Source organism: Nyctereutes procyonoides, unplaced genomic scaffold (genome assembly GCF_905146905.1).
Source record: "Nyctereutes procyonoides isolate TBG_1078 unplaced genomic scaffold, NYPRO_anot_genome, whole genome shotgun sequence".
NCBI lineage: Eukaryota > Metazoa > Chordata > Mammalia > Carnivora > Canidae > Nyctereutes > Nyctereutes procyonoides.
In genome coordinates, this window is record NW_026575025.1 from 11416657 (window position 1) to 11437019 (window position 20363).

Here is a 20363-nt window from a genome sequence, read left to right on the forward strand (position 1 = left end):
TTGCAACAGAGACCTTATGGCTGACACCTAAAACATTTACCATGAAGAATAGTTGGCTGACTGCTGAAATCTGTGTTGAAAGATCTCATCTATGTTAAGAAGGATGTTTAGAGGCTGTTTAAAAAATAGTGTCAGCTGATGATGCTATAATCTCAAAAAAAAATGAGTATAAAGATTTAGATCTACTCCAAGTCTATACACTTAAAAAAAAGTTGCAGAATAATGGTTAAGAAAAATTATTCAAAATTTGGAAAGAAGACCAAGAGTGTAGGCCACTTGGGTGGCTCAGCGGTTGAACATCTGCCTTGGGCTCAGGTTGTGATCCTGGCCTCTGCCTATGTCTCTGCCTCTTTCTGTATTTCTTATGAATAAATAAAATCTTTAAGAAAAAAACAAACAAAAAACCCCAAGAGTGTAGCATGTTCTGCTAATGCCACACTGGGGCTTGTTTTACAAGCCTATCCAAGGATTATTTAATTACCCACAGGAATGAACATTTGATATTGCTATTTACCATTATGTGTTCAGATGCTGATATTACAAGTAGATATTGTCCAGGAGATATACAAAACATTTATATCCAGCAGAAAAAGTAACTTCAAAAGTTCTATTTATCGTCCTGTAGGATTTCAAGCAGTTTTGTGTCTAACCTAGAATCATATTTTAACATTGCTCTTTATTTTTCTTTAAAGATTTTATTTACTTGAAAGTGAGACCGTGAAAGGGAGAGTGAGAGCACAGGAGAGGGAGAAGCAGACTCCCCGAACAAAGAGCCAATGCGGGGCTCAATCCCAGGAACCTGGGATCGTGACCTGAGCCAAAGGTAGCCGCCTGACTGAGCCACATAGGCACACCAACATTCCTCTCTAAAGGAATGCTTATCAATATCCAAGTCCCCAAGATACATTATCACCTTACTGAGGGGGAACTCCTCACTGATAGGTTAATACATCTTAGTTACATGTTCATTCCAGACCTAGCATCATGTTAACTTTTTGAAAGTTACACTTTGACAACACATATGGTGTGGTTCTCCATGATGCTTTTTAAAATTATACATGTATATGTACAGGTAGGTATATGAGGTTTCAGTAAGAAGGGATTCAAAAGATGCCCACTCACTAAACTGTTGAGGGGTACCTCTGTGAGGTAGGTAGGAGACGGCAGGTCGTTGTCTTTTCCTCTGTATGCTTGTGTATGCAGATCTTTTACAAGAACATAGTCATGCACTACTTGGATAATTTTTTTAAAGATTTTATTTATTTATTCATAGAGACACACACAGAGAGAGAGAGAGGCAGAGACACAGGCAGAGGGAGAAGCAGGCTCCATGCAGAGAGCCGGACGTAGGACTCGATCCAGGGTCTCCAGGATCACGCCCCGGGCTGCAGGCGGCGCTAAACCGCTGCGCCACCGGGGCTGCCCTACTTGGATAATTTTTAACTGGTTTTGAGCCAGAAGCCCTAATGTATAAAATTTCATTTGTATTCACATGAGAATGGAGATGGAAACAATGGTTTTAACATTTGGCCAAAAAGTGGGCGTTGGGGGTCACTACTGTAATGTGTCTGAGGGACTGTTGTGATTAATGACACTGGGCAGCAAGCATGGATGTGGCAGGAGACTTTGGGTCTTGGCTGGACCCTGAACCTAACTTCCGAGGCAGGCAGATAGGAAGGAGGTCCTGGAGGTGGCTATGTTCAAGCTGTCCTTCTTCTACTCTAGTTCCTGGGAGTTTCCATGTCCCTCCATACCATTTCTGCCCATTTTTCTGGATGATACTGCTGAGGATCCTAGAGTTTTCACCTCTTCCACGTACAGAGGAAACGTTTTCTTGTTGCTTATGAGTGTCCCTGACCAATCACAGCCTCGAGTAGAACTGGATCTTTGTCTCAATACTCACTCCCTCAGGGGGATCCCTGGGTGGCTCAGCAGTTTAGAGCCTGCCTTTGGCCCAGGGTGTGATCCTGGAGACCCGGGATCGAGTCCCATATCAGGCTCCCGGCATGGAGCCTGCTTCTCCCTCTGCCTCTCTCGTGAATAAAAAAAATCTTAAAAAAAAAAATCTTAAAAAAACCTCACTCCCTCATTCAATGGCTCTTAGTGCCTGGGCTGACGCTCCTTCTCTGTACCTCAAACTTGTGTGCAATATAGGATTCATGCCACCAGCTTAGCCTGGGAACTCTTGTAAAGGACAGAGGTGATGGATGTGCTTGAAGGTGACAGAGAGGGGAAAGCTGGCCAGCATCACGTCTTAGAACATGTGAGGGAGGATGGAAAAGCCAGTTGCTCTCTGGGCCATGCCTAGAGAGGGCATGGGGAAGGTCCCAGGACAGCTGTGGGCATGCTCTTATCTCCCTTTTAGGGAATGGAGCAAATATTTAGAGCTTACAATTCAGCACAGGCCTCCCTTGTACTGGGAATGCCCTCCAGCTACACACCCGGGCCTAGTCTCTTGCTAGCCTAAGATTTGCTGTGGATCTAGGATGTGCCCTACCACTTTTCTGAGCCCCGGCTCTGTAGAAGAAATATGCCCACAGTGCCTCCTCTGTGGAATTGTCAAGACTCAGCGAGAAGATAATGCACAAGACCACAAAGTGTGCAGGCAGGATAAGGGACACTATCCCTTCATCGACACTCCTGCTGGTCTGTACCTTTAGCCCTCCAACCTTCGATAATTTGGAACTCCCCCAGCCACCCATGAACCACTCCTGTATTGGCTGGAACCAGACTGTATTCTAGAATCTTGTCCCCTCCAATGTCTTCATGGTTCTAGCATCCCACCACTATTCTAGACTGTACGCTCTAGAAGTAGGGGGTCAGTTGCTTCTCCTAAATAGTTTTGGCTTGGTCAAGTTCCACTGGCTCACTTGAGTCTATGCTCTTGCCAGGATGCGGTGGCGGGACCGACTGGCTGTGCTCTTCTTCCCCCAAGGCATGGTTCTCAGTGCTGCCGCACTGATGCTCTTCTTTATACACCTTGGCGTCTTTGCCAGCGATGTGCACAACTTCTGCGTCACCCACCACTATGATCGCATGAGTTTCCACTACACTGTTGTCCTGATGGTAGACTGGGGCCAGGACTCAAGGGCTGGTCGGGGGAGGCCCTGGGGTTGATGGAAACCCCGCTGTTGTCTCAGGGGGCCACTCTCCCCCTGGATGGGGCCTACAGTTCTCCCAGGTGATCAGCATCTGCTGGGCTGCCATGGGGTCACTCTATGCTGAGATGACAGATGACAAGTTTTTTCGGTGCTTTGCCCTGACCATCCTAAGTGAGTAGGGGAGGGGGATGTATTAAGGGCGGAGGAGAGAACTTTGAATCCCTGAGACATAGCAAAGAACAAACAGGGAATGCTGATGGGGGCTCTCTCCTTTGCCCAGTGCTAAACGGAGCCATGTTCTTCAACCGCCTGTCCCTTGAGTTTCTGGCCATCCAGTACCGGGAGGAGAACCACTGAAGTCTGAGGACCAGGCTGACAAGGGGGAAGGAAAAGGAGGCTTCGGTGTTTTAATAAAGTCTGTTGTTTATTTCCACCTGTCATCTCCTTCATGGGGAGGAGGGTGGGAGGCTGGAGACCCATAGTAAGCAGGTCAAGACAAATGTTTGACCTGCAGGGGCCCCAGGCCCAGCCAGCAGTCATTCTAGTGGACTTGACTGGGCCTGGGATCTTAGTGTCTCGGGCTTGAAGAAGAGGAGCAGGAAAAAAGCCTCCAGACCTCCCTACCTCAGGCCCCCAGGTCCTAGGCTGGCCTAGTTACAAGCAAAGGCTCAGGAGGGACCCACACGGATGTGCGGGTTCATAAGCGGGTCCAGGTTGGGATCGCTGTCAGCGGCAGCTCGGCCCAGGCGAGACATGAGTGCAAGGAGAGCCAGGAAGCCCAGAAGCCCCAGGAGCAGCAGCAGCCCTGCCCGCTGGAGCAGGGTCAGCGGCCGCTTACGAGACCCAGCCCGGCTCCTGGGGGGATGAGGGGAAAGTCAGGTCAGGTTCCCAATCCCTGATGACTCCTTGTCCTGGAGAGGAACCCCAGATATTAACACTCATCTCATCTTCTGGCCCAGGGGCTACCATTACTGAGTCTTGTTCCTTCAGTGTGCGGGGTCACCCCTGTACCTGCTTGTTACACAGGGGACCATGCAGCTCAAACCAGCTGAGCCAAAACTGCTCTGGAAACTAGAATGTGTCAGGCTTGGTAGCCACTAGGGTCAGGTGGTGTCAGAGCAGGAAGGGACCTCAAAGAGCCCAAACTCAAGCCTCAGATACCCAGTAGGTGAGGAAATAGTTCCACAGTGGAGCAGACCTGGGACTTCTAAAGCTGAGCTGAGGCCTCTCTGCACAGCCCAACACCAGATACTACCATTACCCAGAGAACCCCTCTTATCATGCAATCACCATGCCCAGGGCCTCTGGCTCTCACTTCCTCTCCTCCCTCCTTCCTGGCATTTGGCCCCACCTGACCCTGTGTACCTGAGCAGCTGGGCCAGCCACCCCAGGGCAGGCCGGCGACGGTACTTGTCTTCATCACAGTCCCCATGCAGGCCTGGTGAACGGTCATCGTCCCGCGTGTCATACACCTTCCTGGGGGCCGAGGCTGCAGGGGCAGAGCCACCAGTATCCACAGGCTCAGAGAAACTGGCCTGTAGCAGGGTGGGGAGTGGGGAGGGCAGGAGGTCCTTGCCCTCTTAACCTGACAAAACATCTCAGGATCATGGGGAAGGTAATGACTATGTTAGTGAAGAGGGCAGCCACCCAGTGGGCCTCTGGAACCCCAAGCCCCCTCCACATAAGTCACTCCACTCCCTTTCCATCCTCTTCCAGACTGGAAAACTCCTTGGCTCACCATGAGTCAAGGGCTCAGGATTGCCCATGTGGATCACTGTGTGCTGCTCGGGCCGGCTCGGGGAAGCAGGGGGCCGGGGGGCTTGGCTGTAGAAGGATGGGGCAGCAGAGGCGCTGGCTACCTCCTCCTGTTCAGGGCTACCATTGGCTGTGGCAAGAAGAGAGCTGTCAGCAGAGCAGGGAAGCAAGGCCCCAAGGGCAGTGCAGACCACTACCTACCATTAAAGCTAGACCAGTCAGAGAAGTCAGAGGTGTTGAGGGGCTCAGGTTCCGGGCTCACCACTTCATCGATCTGGAGGAAGGAACCTGTGTCACCAGCCTGCTCAATGCTGTCCCTACCCACCCATCTGGCCCAAGTGGGACCCAGGGCAGACGGTCAATCAGACACAGATTCTCACCAGAGGAAGGCCCAGTCCTGCCCGGGCCCAGTTGACCATGGCCAGCTTCTCTCTCAGTGCGGAAGCAACAGGACCAGCCAGGTTGGTTGGGGGGAAGATGGGGCCACTGCAGATGGGGCACTGGTAGCCAGCAGGAGCTGTGTTACGGGGTAGCTGGGCGGCACGTTCATTGAGGCAGGCCCAGTGGAAGAGATCTTAGGGCCAATGAAATAGGGGAGGAGAGGCATGAGGAAGAAGATATGTAGGAACTCTAGCCCGGCAACAACCCCCAGTTGGTTAGGTGGATGTATGTATACACGCACATGTGAGCTCATAGCCTTCTCCTTCCTGTCCTCACTCAGGTCCATTTTATCAGTGTTCCCTAGGATTTCAGCCTTCTTGGCCACCACTACCTGACTCAGTCAAGGGAGATGCTACCAAGATCCCCAGCCCACTAGAAGGGAGAAGCCTACTTCTCCCTGGGGTAGTAGGGATGGGAAGAAATGCCAGTGACCTTTAAAGTGAGTCCTCTTTGAACATGCACTTATCACAAGCTCCTCAGGCTAACAGCTAATCAGGAGCAGTTTCATAAGTTCCTAGACACACACAAGTACACGTATGCATGTACACACCCACACCCATGGGCACAAATGTATAAATACAATAAAACACAAGTATCATCCCTGTATCTACACTTGTAGGCACACTAACTCCCACACAGAAGCTTTTATACAATCACATTTGCTAAAACTCAAGCACCATAACCCAAGCGTTGTCCTATAACCCCACAACACACCTGTGTTCATACTTCACACGTTTACCCATTCACTCATGTCCAGGTACTAAGGAACACATTAACACACATAAAGTCAAAAAAAGCTGAGCCTAAGCCTCTTACATCAGTCAGGTCAAAGTCATGATACATATAACTAACTTCTTTTAGCTAGTTACTGTGGGAAACTCCCTTCCTCTCTGTTTAGTTGGAATGAATAATAGATCCCAGATGTCTGAAAGCCTCGTGCCTTTAGCTCCCTGCTGGTCCAGCCAGCTACTGCTCACAGCCCAAATGATACAAGTTTGATTGGCTCTCACTCAACCCTGTAAATGGGCAGGTAAGAAAGTAGGAGTTTTAATTTTTAGGGAAAAACACTGAGGCCTAGAAAGGGAAAATGACTTGCCTCAGCTCACACATCAGGTAAATAACACAGCAGGACTAGAATTTGGGGTTCCAGCCTCCCAAGCCTGGGGAGGTCTCCATTGCCCTGCTGCTTAGAGAGGACGTGGAAACTGGTCACCAAGCTGGGCAGGCCTCACCGTAACAGACGAGGCGGGTGGTCTCCCGGTTGGCCAGGGGTGTGCTGCACAGGCGGCAATTCGGGTTGTAGTCGCTATCTTGAAGCCACTGCAGATAGGACTGGACGATGCACTGGAGTGGGAGACAGAGGTCACAACGGGGGCCCAGCTGCTTCTTTTTCGCTCATCACAAACAAGAATCATACTTTCGTTTGTTCAATCAATAAACATTTATTGAGCACGCAGTGTGCCAGAGTCTGTCTTAAGTGCTGGGGATAGAGCCGAGAACAAAAGAAACCAAGTTCCCGCCCTCCTGGAGCTTCCATTCCAACCCCAGGGCCTTCTCGGAGTTGGAGAAAACCGATACTGCCGGCCCACCCACTGCCCTGCTTCACCCCTCCCCTGAAGCCCCACCTTGGCGTGATTGGCTACCAGGCAGTGCTCGCAGACGTTGACCCGGTGTTCGAAGCAAAAGAGATTGGTCACCTTCCTCTTGGGGCACTTGCAAAGTCCCATATTCGACCCTGAGGAAGGGGTCTGAGTTGAGAGAGCCAGCTTCCGGTGTCCGCCACTATGAACTCACAAGCCCAGATCGTCTCCACTCCTAAATCCCCTAAACACCTCTCATAATCGCCCAACCCCTAATTCCTGCCCACCGCCCTTCTACATTCCGGGCCACGCCTCCTGAACGAATTCCGCCTCCAGTGACCCCTCATTTCTCCTGGATCCCGCCCCCGGCCAGGTCCCTCCACCAGCGAGTCTCCGATACCACCGGCCCCGCCCCCAGGGGCTCCACCTGAGCCCCACCCCCTCCAAGCCCCGCCCCCTGCTTCAACACAGACCCCCCCCCGGCCCCCCCTCCGTGTTACCGATCGACCGCCTCACCGGTCCCGACCGGCGCGAGCGCTGGTCCGAGGCGCAGAAGGACAGACACTGCGCTCAGCCGTGCTCCCGCTCTGCGCGCTCTACCTCGGGCCGCTCCGATTATCCCTCCGCTGCCACGTCTCTTCCGGGTGCGGCGCCCACTGATGACGTAAGTGGACCGCTGACCCCGCCCCTGCTGACGCTACGCGCGAGACGGATGGTAAACGGAGCACGGCGTCCCTCCCGTCTTGCGTCATTTCCGCTTCCTCCAGGCAGGGCGGGTAATTCGAACGTTTCCTCTGGGTTGGCGCGAGCCCCGGCGGCGGAGGCGGCGGCGGAGGTCGAGATCAAGGCTAGCATGTCCGAAAGGCGAACACGGTCCGGAGGGGCCACACGGCACTCCGGTGAGCCGAAGGCGCGCGGGAGCCTGGGGCCGAGCCGTTTGAGGGATGGAGTCCCACGAGGAGGCCCTCCCCCCCCGCCCACGGCTCTAAGAGGCTCATTCCGCCGTTAAGGAGCTTGTTTGGGAACCTTCTCTCACTCTCTCCTGAATCTCTTCTCTAGACTCTGAGGCCTAGAGTCTTACCCTTACCTCCTAACTTTTTTCTCTGCCCAGGGTCCAGGACTTCATCTCCTACTCAGTCTCTGCGGAGGTCCCAGCGGAAATCAGGCCCTGATCTCCCGAGCACCCTCCCTGAAATCTGGCCCAAGGTGAGCCCTGCTTTCTCAGCTTCTGTCCCGTGGGCCGCTGGACTAATGTGGAGCTCATATTCACTGTTCTTTTCCAGGCTCCCCATGCGGCTCCAGTCAGAAAGCCCATCGTGTTGAAGAAGATCGTAGCCCATTCTGTAGAGGTGAGGACTGAGAGAGGGGTTGTGGGTTGGGAGCCAAAATTGCGGATGAGTCTTTGATCAGTTATTATTGTCTCCACAGATTCCATCTATCCACACGCCTCGAAGGAGCCCAAGGGTGAGTTCATTTTCTTTCGTCGGCTCAGTGGAGTGGAATCCAGGGCACTCTCGAGATGGGGCAGGATATACTGGCTGCTCACATCTGCCCAGGGGGCTGTTTTGAGGTACAAATCTTCCTGCACTTAGGACAGGGTTACTTTCTGATAAAACGGTCATGAATTGAACACGTAGTATGTCAAAAATGCAATTAATGCGCCGAATCTATCAAACGTCGTACTTTAGATTATCATGCCTTAAACGTGTCGGCACAGTTGTATGAGCGTATAGTTAAATTATCTGATTCAAAGCCTATCCATAATGAAAAATTGAATACCACTTAACTTATCAAATACTGTACTGAAAACAAACGACAGAATGGTTGTAAGTTTGTCAGCTGTTTCCCCACGTGATGGCATGGCTGACTGGGAGCTGCAGCTTGCTGCCCCTGCCAGCATCATAAGAGAGGATCTTATCACATTTCACTAGCCTGGGAAAAGATCAAAATTCGAAGTGCGATTTGTATGGAGTGCATATCAATTTTGCACCGTCATAACAGAAAAATCTTAAGTCAGACCCTCTAAGTTGGGAAGCATCTGTATTTTGAAACAGTTTGCCTTTGGACAGCTATGTGCATGGCCAGTTTTGCTCACTCCCTGTGGATTTCATACGTTTAGGTCTTGATGTCCTGATATTCTCTGCTTTTTTTTTTCTTTTTTTTTTTTTTTTAAGATTGTATTTATTTATTCCTGAGACCCACACAGAGACAGAGACATAGGCAGAGGGAGAAGCAGGCTCCTTGCAGTGAGTCTGATGCGGGACTTGATCCCAGGATCACGACCTGAGCCAAAGGCAGACATTCAACCACTGAGCCACCCAGCCATCTCTCTACCATATTCCTAAGAGCTGAGCCGGGTCCAAAGTATTCCTTCTTTCTAGCCTATCTCCTCAATATGTAAGCACAGGTTGTTGTAAGAGGAGTATGGCATTTTTACTATCTTAGTAGAAGTTACTGAGGATGTTTTACGATCAGGAAACCTCGGCCTGAAGATACAAGTGAGAAATGCTAGCTGCCTGTTAGGAGCACATGGAGCTTATGGTCAAATGGGGAGAAAGACAGATGAGCAAGTGATAATAGCACACCGTGCTGAGGACTGCGGTAAGAAAAGTACTAGGTGATGGGGCACCTGGGTGAGTTGATTAAGTGTCTGCCTTCAGCTCAGATCATGGTCCCAGAGTCCTGGGATCCAGCCCTACCTCTTGGCTCTGCTCAGTGGAGAGTCTACTTCTCCTTTTCCTTCTTCCTCTCTCTGCCATTTCCCCTTGTGTACTCACTCATTCTTTCTCAAATCTTAAAAAAAGAAAGAAAGCACTAGAGGTTATGAAGGCACCTAACCCAAACCAAGTGGCCCTAGAGCTGTTTCACAGAAAAAGAAATGTTTCAACTGACTCTTTCTAAAGACAAGTAGTAATGTTTGGGCAAAGGAAGCTGTGTTTTCAGAGACCTGGAATTCACAAAGAAAATCTCAAGGTTTGGAGAATGTCAGTTTGTTCGGTGTGTTGGTGGCAGATCTTGCTAGGTGATGGAGCATGCTAAGCCAGAGCCGTTCCTGATGAGGCATGAAAGCCTTGGCACTGTGGGAGCCTTTGAGGAGTCTCCAGCAAGGTAGTCACTAAGGTGTGCTTGAGTGCTTCAGAAACAGCACTCTGGGGTCTGTGTGGAGACAGGGATGGAAAAAGCCTGCTGGGGACCCCTAGACCAGGTAGGAAGACTTAACAGGAATCCTGCAGTGAGATGGTGGAGGCCTAAAGTAAGGTGAGGGCAGAATGATGCTCTGCCCCTCATCTCACCACATGACCTTCCCATCACACAGTTCTCAGCTGAAAAGACGCCTCCTAGAAGCCTTCCCTGACCACTGTACCCTGTCACTATCCTGTTTCTCTTTGTAGTTCTCTTTAGGCCTTCTCAATACTCTGAATATTTGCTTGTTGTCTTGAGGGCAGGGACTTCTGCCTCCCCGTGGCAATCATTCATTCTTGTTGGTTGAATGGTAGATTGATGACATCGAACAAAAAGAGCTGCAAGGACTTGCATGACTGCTTGCCATAGGGGATGGGGAAGCTGTAGTCAGAGCTAACCTCCATTTTGTTCAGCGTCTCTTTTACTAGGAATTGTTACCAAGACTCAGATTTACAGTGCTTGTAGCCAGGAAGGGTCTCTCTTGATAACAAACAACTCCTTACAACTCCTTCTCTCAGACCACGGGAGTGACTGAATTTGTCCCATTTCCTATCCTTGCTTGGCTGCCAGAAAGCCCAGTGCCAAGTTTTGTTACAAGAATTCAGTGAGCATCAAATACCAGCTGCATGCAGGGCTTGAAGGCCCAGGCTGTAGGCAGGGGCAGCCAGACAGATGAAGACCCCTGCTTTCAAGAAGCTCCTGTTTAGTTGGGTGACCACTGAGCAAGTCAGAATCAGACAGCGATGATAGCTGTACGAGGGAGGTGGTTGTGGCAGAAGTAAAGAGCAGCACCAGAGGGGCTGCTCTCTATTCTGCAGTGAGAATGGTTTCTCTGAGGAAGCAGCATTTGAGCTGAGAGTGTAATTTTAAGGAGCCAACACGTGAACGGCTTCATATACATCCCAGATTAGGCCTTTCCCCATTCACAACCTTGCCATGGCTCCCTGGGTCTCTGCAAGGGTCTCCTTGGGCTTCCACTTACAGTGTCCTACAAAAGGCCCTATCGCAGCTCCCACTATGTCTCGAACCCCATCTTCATTTCCTCTCCTCCCTCTCAACCTGGCCACACTGGCTTTGTTCCTTTACCTTTCCAGGCATACCTTCACCTCAGGACTTTTGCCCCTTCTGTCCCCTCTGCCTACAACACTTGGCCTCTGTGATGCTCCTTCCCTCACCTCCTTCAAGTTCTAGTTCAAGATGTCCCTTCAGACCTATGTTGACCTTCACCTACTTAAAATCCCAATCCACAAAAAAAAAAAAAAAAATCCCAGTTCACACCCAGTACTCTCTTGTTCTGTTTTTTTTTTCCCCCAAAGTGTTTAATACTTCTAACATGCTACATGATTTTTCCATGTTTTATCCCATGAGAATGGAAGGTCCCATGAAGACGGGGGGCTTTCTCTGTTTTATTGCCTGCTGCCTATTGTTCTCTGAACGCTTGTAAAGTACCTGGAACAGGTGGCCAGGAAGTACTGAGTGGACGGGCATGTTAGGAACAGCGTTGGCAGCTGTGTGGCATTTGGACCACGGAGGGCACACATGGTACCAGGAAGAGCAGTCAGGAGCTTGACCTGGTCCAGATGACCTGTGATTGTGGCTCAGGTCAGTCAACAGGGGAGGCTAGATCCTCACTTTGTTGGAGACAGAGCTGACTACAAGGGGCGAGATGCCTTCTTGACCTTACAAAAGTAGACTCAGAAACAATGGCAGATTCTTCTTTTCTTCCCCACCTTAAATCTTTCCCAGGATCTGATTTATTTGATCTCTTTTCCTTTTAAAAGTATCCTACAGGGGACACCTGGGTGGCACAGTGGTTGAGCATCTGCCTTTGGCTCAGGGCGTGATCCCAGGGTCCTGGGATCGAGTACTGTATCGGGCTCCCCGCAGGTAACCTGCTACTCCCTCTGCCTGTGTCTCTGCCTCTCATGAATAAATAAATAAAATCTTTTTTTTTTTTTTTTTCTTAAGTGTCCTATGGGTCTTTCCACCCTGTATCTCTTCAGACCTCTCTGGAAGTAAATAAGACGGCTAACTAACAAGGAGGCCTTCTCTCTTCTGTCCTTGTACAGATTGCTTTTTTCTTGGAGAAGGAAAACAACCCTCCCACCAAGGAGACTTCTAGGGAGGATCTCTTCAAGTCATGTAGCATCCCTGTCACCCCCACCACCACTCCTGTGCTGTACCCCGTGAATGTTCCCCGTGAGTCTAATTCCAGGGAAGAAGACCTGGATGCCAGAGACTTGGAAATGTCTAAGAAAGTCAGGAGATCCTATAGCCGACTGGAGACCTTCGGATCTGCCTCCACCTCCACCCCAGGCCGCCGGTCTTGCTTTGGTTTCGAGGGGCTGTTGGGGTCAGAAGACTTGGCCAGAGTCTCACCTGTGGTGTCTTCCAAGCTGACGGAAGTCCCCAGGGTGAAGCCTTGGGCCCCAGATACAACTCTCCCTGGAATCTCCCCACCAGTCGTGAAGGAGAAGCGAAAGAAGAGAAAGGTGCCAGAGATCCTGGTGAGTGAGGGGCAGGGCTTGGGTCTGCTGTTGCACCACGTGTGCTGGGAGACCACCAGGCCTTAGGCCAGCCTGGGGCTCAGTGCCCGCAGGGTCAGGGTACACGTGCCCTGGGCAGCATGCTCCCTTCCTCCCTCACCTGCCCCCCATTTTTCTCCCCCTAGAAATCGGAGCTGGATGAGTGGGCTGCAGCCATGAATGCGGAGTTTGAAGCTGCTGAGCAGTTTGATCTCTTGGTTGAATGAGATGTCAATGTCAGGGGGTATCCCTGGCCATCCTCTCCTCTCTCCTGTACATAGCTCCTCCTACTCATGGAGAAGACACTTGGGGTCCTCTCTCCTGGCCTTATTACCTGTATCTATGCTGCTGCTGCGTGAGGCCTGTATTCCTCTGAGGGTTGTGGTGGTAGCAGCCGTCTCAGGAAGTGGGGCTCTCCAGGCCTGGCCATGCCCTGCAGTCCTATGTTTGGTCCTGTGACCCACCAGCCTCTCCCTGCCTCCCAGAGGAGCCTTTTCATTTTCCAGCTGGGCTGCACACTAGGGAGTAGGATTGCTTGCAAAGCTGCAGGAAAGGGCTTGGGATTGCTGGTGAGAAGGGGCCTGGGCCATTTTTGGGAAACGTAGCTGCTCTGTACCAACTCCAGAAACCAGCACCGAGGCAAGGCATCCACAGGCATTCCCTGCTGAGTTGTCTTCCACTAGAGGCCTAGTTCCCAGCCATGGAGCCCATCTGTGTAAAGAGGCTTGGGTTCCCTGTTAGATTCTGTAGATGGTCCAGGAGAGAATTTGTGGGTTGGGTAGAGTTCTATTTGCAGGAAGATGCTGGACACTATAATATAGAATTTTATGTTTTGAAGAAAAAAAGAGAAGCCGTGCTTAGGTCAGACCAGAAGCATTTACTACGAGAAGGTGGGTTTTATTTCTCTGCTCTGCAGTTGAGATGTTCAGTTAGATGCCAGGCTGGTGTAGCACTGGCTGCTTGGGGCCAAAAGGGTGCCAGAAACTGAGGCCCAGGGCTCTGGACAAGACACCTGCACAGGGCTGAGAAGGGGGCTATGGCAAGAGGTGCCCTTCATCATTTGCACCTATATTTTATCTTACAAAATAAAGTACACAGAGTCTTCTCCACTCTAGAGGGAAAACAGGGTTGAAAGGTCCTACTCCTGGAGTCCTGCTAGTTTTGCAGCTACACTCATGAAGTTCTGGAAGATGCTCTTCACTTGCCAAGAAGGGGCAAGAAGTTTTAGCTTTCTTAGTGTCTTCTCACATGAGAACACTGAGGAGATGTGAGGAGCAGATGGGGGGGGGGTGTTGTTTCATTGTTTCTGGGGACCCCTACCCCCTTGCTTTTCTTTTGTCAATGCTAGTAAAAATCATGCTCTCAAAGGCTGCCCTAGCACCACTTTGGCCATACCTCATGCAGGTGCATCTTTTGATGTTTACGGGGTCACCGCAGTAGAGGCTGAGGAGTGTGGTGGGGCAAATGGGTGGCAAAATGTCTGGGAAGATGCACTCATGCTTGGGTAGGGGACTGGATGCACCAGTGCAGGCCTGGTGGGCACTAATGAAGCCCTTGCAAGGCCCGGGGGTCCCGGGGCTCCTGGTCAATGCTTCGTGCTTGGTCAGGCTCTGTGAGCAAGTCCCTTGCCAGGGCAGGCCCAGGTGTTCCAGAGCTGGACAGCAGAAGAATTCTTGTCCTCACTGGCTGGTAGGGCAGAACGCCCCGGAAGGGCCCCAGTCGGGCAGTCGGGGAGTAGCCAGGTGGTGTGGAGTTGATGACATTATTGCAAATCCTCTCTTTCCCTGAAAAATTAAGACTGTGGAGTTTAAGGAAAAATTGTTGCTTGAATTAAAAAAAAAAATCTGAATAAAAAGTTTTTGCTTATTTGAGACTGTTTTATTGAGGCAGAGGTGAAGGTGAGGGCCCCAGGAAGCTGACTCTTCTTTGGACTGTTACCAGGGGACAGCCAGCCTTCCCTCCAGCAGCCTAGTGATCACTACTCTGTGCTCACCTCTGCCACCTCAAGGTGGGGCTGCCTGCAGAGGAGGCCTCCAGGCAGCCCCACCCCCCAGTGCCTGGAGACCCAGTCCCCACGGGGTCCACCCCTCCTTCCCTTGAATGCTCCTGTGGAGGAGCTGACTCCTCCCACTGGCCCAACCTGCTGCGGAGCTGTGCAGAGCCCCCTGGGCCTCAAAGGTACAGATTCCTGGAAATTCTCCCACTCAGCTCAAGGAAGTGTGCACCTTGGTACAGGTGACACAAACTGGCCTGCCTCCCAACGTCTTATACTTGTCCTTGCCTCCTACTTTTTAGAACAAATTAAGTTTATTTATTTTTTAAGATGTATTTATTTATTTATTCATGAGACACACAGAGAGGCAGAAACAGGCAGAGGGAGAAGCAGGCTCCATGCAGGGAGCCAGACATGGGACTTGATCCTGGGTCTCCAAGATCACGCCCTGGGCTTAAGGTGGCGCTAAATTGCTGAGCCTCCTCAGCTGCCCACAAATTAAGTTTAAATCCTCCAATTCCCACGGTTTTCCCAACCCCCATTTCTACACACATACACATACACACACACACACAGACCCCACCTCACCACCCTGGCTGAGGAGAGCAGTCCTCTCATTTCAAGGTCAGCTTTCCACTTTGGCTTTAGGTTCAGTTCTCATCTCTGAGACCTTGGTCTATTTCCAACAGTCCTGAACAGTCTTCTGTTCTCTATCGTCAAAACAACCACCAAGAAAAGTTGACCAGCATCTGTTTTTAACTACTACCATTATTCCTTTTAGGGTTAAGCTTTTTGAAAGAATGTTCAAAAGCGTCTGTTTCTGTCCATTTACCAAGTGCTACCGCCACCCCATTTACTTCTCAGGCAGAAGCAGCCAGTGACCCCTGCCCCTAATGACCAGTGTGACAGGCTCAGCTCTGCTGCATCCTCAGACTGACTGGGAACTGCTGGCACCTCTTTCCTGACTTCCCCTGAGATATCTGGACACCCAGGTTCAGTCCTGGGCCCTTTTTTCCAACCTGCTTGTTCCTGCCAGTTGAAGACAGGCTCTCTGGGTCACCACCTTGCTCATTCATGGCCAGTCTTTATCTCCATCCCATTCCTCCTTCCCGAGCTCCAAACCAGAATCTAGAGCTGTCTTGTAAAACTACATCTCAATTCAGAATCTGTCATCTCAGACTCAGCTCATCCATCAGCTTGCCTCTTCTGTGCTCCCTATGCTGGCAGTATCACCCTGGGTGACCTAGCTACTACACAAGCCAGGAGCCCAGGGGCTGTCCGCAGCTCTACCCTCTTCCTCACCCCTTCCCATCAGCCCTAACTTCAACACCTCTCTGCCCCACAGCTATTGGGCAGCACTGGCCTAGCAGTCTCCTTTTAACCTCTCCCTTCTCCAAACTACACTGCAGCCAGACAAATAGTTTCCTAGACAAAATATCCCGTTTCTCCCTTGCTTAAAACTTGATACGGAAAAAAAAAAATTCGATACGATTCCACTTCTGGTTGTAATACCCAAAAGAATGGAAAGCCAAGTCTCAAAAAGAGGCTTCCTTTTGTGGTGTAACAGCATCTCTGGCATGTGTTCCCTGGTATTCGCAGTGTAGACACATCACATGGAGCAGTATAGACCATCACATGGAGCAATTGCACTTGCCTGTCTCCATTCCCAAGGCCTTTGACTTCCTGCCCCCAGTGTCTCCTTGTCCCACCCATCCTCCCAGTTACAACTCAACCTGCACAGAAACACAGAGGTCTCCTGTGCCTTCTTGTCACCCGGTGGCCATAGCCCGGGCCCACTCAACTATGTCCCATTGAGAATGCCCTTTGGCACTGGCCTGCCCAAACTGCTCCCTTTGGATTGCTCTCCTCTTGCCAAATCCCCCACTTCTTGAGGCTCAAATAGCATCTTTGTGGTAGAGTCTCTGGAGCTCTAAGCCAAATGCGTGGCTCCCTTCTTTCATGGCCGGGGCTGTCTGTATAGGCTTCTTTAAAGGCACATCTCCCTGCATTGTGGGCACCTGGGAACTTGGGGCCTCCCCGGCCCCAGGAGCTTCTGGGCAGAACCAGGTCATGATCACTTGTCTGTATATTCTCAGGACCCCACTGAGACCCGTCCCACAGACAGCAGTTGGTCAACCAATGTTTACTGGGAACCATTAACAGCAGAGTGAAGTGTGTTCTAGCATGTTCCTGCCATTATTTACTGACTTTTTCTTGTATTTGGGCCCTTCAGGCTGCTTCCAGTTTTTCTTCTTGGTATAAATTAGCTACCGTGGACCTCTGTGTAAATTATTTTATTTCCTTTGGAGTCATGTTTTTAGGCCTAGTTACCAAAGTGATGTTACAGGGCCAAAGGTCTTGGCTAGTTTCATAAATCTTGTTTATAAGGTGCCAGCTTGGGCAGCCCCAGTGGCACAGCGGTTTAGCGCCACCTGCAGCCCAGGGCATGATCCTGGAGTCCTGGGATGGAGTCCCACATCAGGCTCCCTGCATGGAGCCTGCTTCTGCCTCTGCCTGTGTCTCTGCCTCTCTCTCTCTCTCTCTCTCTCTCTCTCTCTCTCTGCATCTCTATGAATAAATAAATAAAATCTTAAAAAAATATATAAGCTGCCAGCTTCCCCCTGGGACGAGTCAGACCCAGTGATGGAGCTGCCTGCTTGTGAGCATTGGTATCACTGTGGAGCTCAGTGAGTCCCCAGAGTTAGCCGCCCCCTGCCCCCTGCCCCCTGCCCTGCAGGGTATTGCTGGCCACCAAAATTCTGTTTCCATCATGTGGATAGAAATTACAATATTTTAGGCTATCTGGAAAGGTTTGATGCACTGCAGAGGGTACACTATGTAGGACCCCTGCTACAACCCATGGGCCTATCAAAAGCCCAGAGGGAGCTCAGTGTAAAGGACAAATCTGAGGTCACTATTTGTCTTCCGATTGGATTGTCCTCCATTGCTGAGCCAGCAGATGTGCAAGATTCTGAAAAATCTGAGACCAAAAGAACTAGTGATGATTCCATCTGTTGACTTAAGTAAGACTTTGTCACTTGGAGAGAAGCTGCTATTTCAAGCCTGCTCAGTGGGACATCTAACACTGCCGTAGAGACAAACGCATCCTCAGGCTGAGCCCAGCTCTGGCTCCACTGTGAGCTAGTCCAAGGGGGCCTCGGGGTGGGGGGGCGAAATGCTCAGCAGAGGAAAGAGTGAGTCCAGTTCAGATTGCAGAGCAGGGAGGGAACAGGAGAGGGCAGGACAACATGGGCCAGAGTGTGGCAGTGGGGACAGTTCAGGCTGGTGTTGGAAAGTGAGGCTCCTGGTTGGTCTGAGCAGACGCTCGTTTGGGGTCAGTGGGATATTAACAGGATTACAAACGAGGGTGTTCATAACAGGGGGGCTTGAATGCCACACTATTTGCTTCTCTGTGTCTGATCAATAGATGATTGTAACACCAAAAATGGGAGGGATTCTCTGCTTTCTTACAAGCTTCTATAGGATTCCTTTCAGTAGGGCGCCCCTGATGCCTGGATACCCAATAACTTGCATTTGCAGGAATTCCGTTTATGAAATATTGTCAGCATGTAGCATGTCACCAGATAAAATATAGACCACCTAGAGAAATTTGAATTTCTTATTTATTTATTTATTTATTTATTTATTTATTTATTTATGATAGTCACAGCGAGAGAGAGAGAGGCAGAGACACAGGCAGAGGGAGAAGCAGGCTCCATGCATCGGGAGCCCGATGTGGGATTCGATCCCGGGTCACCAGGATCACGCCCTGGGCCAAAGGTAGGCGCTAAACCGCTGCGCCACCCAGGGATCCCTGAATTTCAATAAATAATCATTTTGTAGTATAATATTTCCCAAACATTGCATGGGATATACTTATACTTTTTAAGATTTATTTATTTATTTATTTATTTATTTATTTATTTATTTATTCATTCATGAGGGAGAGAGAGAGAGAGACAGAGACAGAGACACAGGCCGAGGGAGAAGCAGGCTCCATGCCGGGAGCCCGATGCAGGACTCCAGGATCATGCCCTTGGTCGAAGGCAGGCGCTAAACCGCTGAGCCACCCAGGGATCCCCCAAGGATATACTTATACTTTTAAAAGCACTTGGTTTTCAGCTGAAATTCAAATTACACTATGTGTCCGTGTATTTTATTTGCTAAATGTGGTCACCCTAATTTTGAGGGATCTCATTAGCCGGGCAGAAGTGGTAGAGGCTCTCCAGACTGGAGGCTGCTCCCAAAAAGACCAGATAAGGCTGGAAAGGGGAAATCATCAGGATGGTGGATGTGGCTCCCCAACTGGGCTTCTGTCTCCTTCAGTTTCCCAGGGGCAGTAGAAGAGCTTACTATAAGCCCATGGTGAAGCCAGAAGCACAGCCTGTTGAGAAGCAGAAGCCAGAAGACCCTCAGGTCTCCGAGGAGCCAGTCTTAGAGGTGACAGGAAAGCCCAGGGCTTCCCAAGGTAGAGAGCAGGGGTGGCAGGTAGGGTGGCAGGTGGCCAGAGAAATTCTTCCTCTTGGGGACTAGACCTCTGAACTGCCAGCCATCATCCCTGCTGTCTTACTGTCTGGTGTGCGAGGACCCAGTCTCCTGGGCTGTCCCCTTATGCTGTTCAGTCACTGTGGCACCTTCTCTGCCAAAGCCATCTTCTTCAGAGCAAAAGCTGGACTCACAACCAGAACCTACTGTCACGTTCCTGTTTACACTCCTGAGCACAACGGAGCCCACTGAGTCCAAAGACCCTGGAAAGTAAGGCTGTGTGAGTGTGTGGGGGGGGGGGGAGGGAGGCAGAGGGTGCTTCTCTCTGTTAACATGCAGACCTGTGCCCGGACTCAGCCCTGGAATGGGCAGAGGGGAGACCCATACAGGATGTGGGCCTTGGGCTCCCCCCTTCCTCCATGCTCCTCACCCTCCCCTCCCCCAACCTCTAGGCCCTCTGGTCCAACCCTTGTCCCAGGGCCTCAGATATCCAGGAGTGCCAGTTCCTGGACAAGGAAGACTGGGGGCCCCGGCGCACCTCAAGGGAAATCAGCCATTTGCAGAATGATTGCAGGAGGTGAGCTGGGCCGTGGCAGGTGGGGGCAGATAGGGTGCCAGGGCTTTCCTCCCACTGAGGTCAGGGCCTGAGGCTCGATGGCTATGGGTTTGCACCTTCCCTTGGCCCTCCTCATTCCCTCCTTCCCTTGCCTTCTCACTGTTCTGCTCTGGATGACCTCCTCACTAGCCAGTAGGTCCCTTCTCTCCCAAGTACCAGTGTCCTCCTGTGTGAGGGGGACCTGCCCCAAAGGCAGAGGAGCCATAGCTCCTTCCCATCAGTCAACTTCATGCCTACACACCTGGTCAGTAAGCAGTCTCTAAGGCTGCCTGTCAGGAACCTCCACTTTTAATGGTCCAAGAACCTGAGGGGGTAGTTTGGTCTGAGGAGTAGCAGGGGTAGGGGTCTGTTCTCTGGACGCCAGGCTCTAGACTTTGGGTCTGTGTCATTCCACGGCCACCTGCCCCTCTGCGGTGATGCCAGGGTCAGATCTCTACCTGGAGACAGAGGTTTGGGGGTGGGGCAGTGTGACCTGGTCCCTCGGGGCTGCAGGTGGGCTCCTGTAGCATCGATCTGAGTGGTCAGCACTTCTGTTCATGCACGGAGCCCTCAAGCAGGATGAGTTCCAGGGTTGCCCCTCTTGCCAGCCTGGAACCACACAGAATTCTGTCACGGTCCCCACTGCAGCCCAACAGGGTGGGATGGCTAGCCTGCACAATGGAGTCACCCACCCTTCTCTTCCAA

At 51.0% G+C, this 20363-nt stretch overlaps 3 protein-coding genes across 4 annotated transcripts; 2 read left to right on the forward strand and 1 right to left on the reverse strand.

The window, feature by feature from the left end:
- The first annotated feature begins 1251 nt into the window (after window positions 1–1251).
- On the forward strand, window positions 1252–3458 carry TMEM262 (transmembrane protein 262). The gene is made up of 3 exons (XM_055315169.1): window positions 1252–3066; window positions 3173–3272; window positions 3382–3458. The coding sequence occupies exons 1-3, from the start codon at window positions 2893–2895 to the stop codon at window positions 3456–3458; spliced, it is 351 nt and encodes a 116-aa protein (XP_055171144.1). The 5' UTR covers window positions 1252–2892.
- A 46-nt stretch (window positions 3459–3504) lies between these two features.
- ZFPL1 (zinc finger protein like 1) lies at window positions 3505–7523 on the reverse strand. 2 transcript variants are annotated; one of them, XM_055315168.1, is made up of 8 exons: window positions 7394–7523; window positions 6923–7032; window positions 6530–6641; window positions 5237–5430; window positions 5058–5130; window positions 4840–4986; window positions 4467–4590; window positions 3505–3956 (listed from the first exon to the last, which is right to left on the reverse strand). In XM_055315168.1, the coding sequence occupies exons 2-8, from the start codon at window positions 7022–7024 to the stop codon at window positions 3770–3772; spliced, it is 939 nt and encodes a 312-aa protein (XP_055171143.1). In that variant the 5' UTR covers window positions 7025–7032; window positions 7394–7523; the 3' UTR covers window positions 3505–3769. The 2 variants fall into 2 exon arrangements, with proteins under 2 accessions (XP_055171143.1, XP_055171141.1); XM_055315166.1 differs by having other exon boundaries at window positions 7378–7523.
- A 135-nt stretch (window positions 7524–7658) lies between these two features.
- CDCA5 (cell division cycle associated 5) lies at window positions 7659–14451 on the forward strand. The gene is made up of 6 exons (XM_055315218.1): window positions 7659–7776; window positions 7989–8083; window positions 8161–8226; window positions 8306–8341; window positions 12130–12567; window positions 12732–14451. Exons 1-6 carry the CDS (start codon window positions 7731–7733, stop codon window positions 12810–12812), a joined length of 762 nt encoding a protein of 253 aa, XP_055171193.1. The 5' UTR covers window positions 7659–7730; the 3' UTR covers window positions 12813–14451.
- The last annotated feature ends 5912 nt before the right edge of the window (window positions 14452–20363 follow it).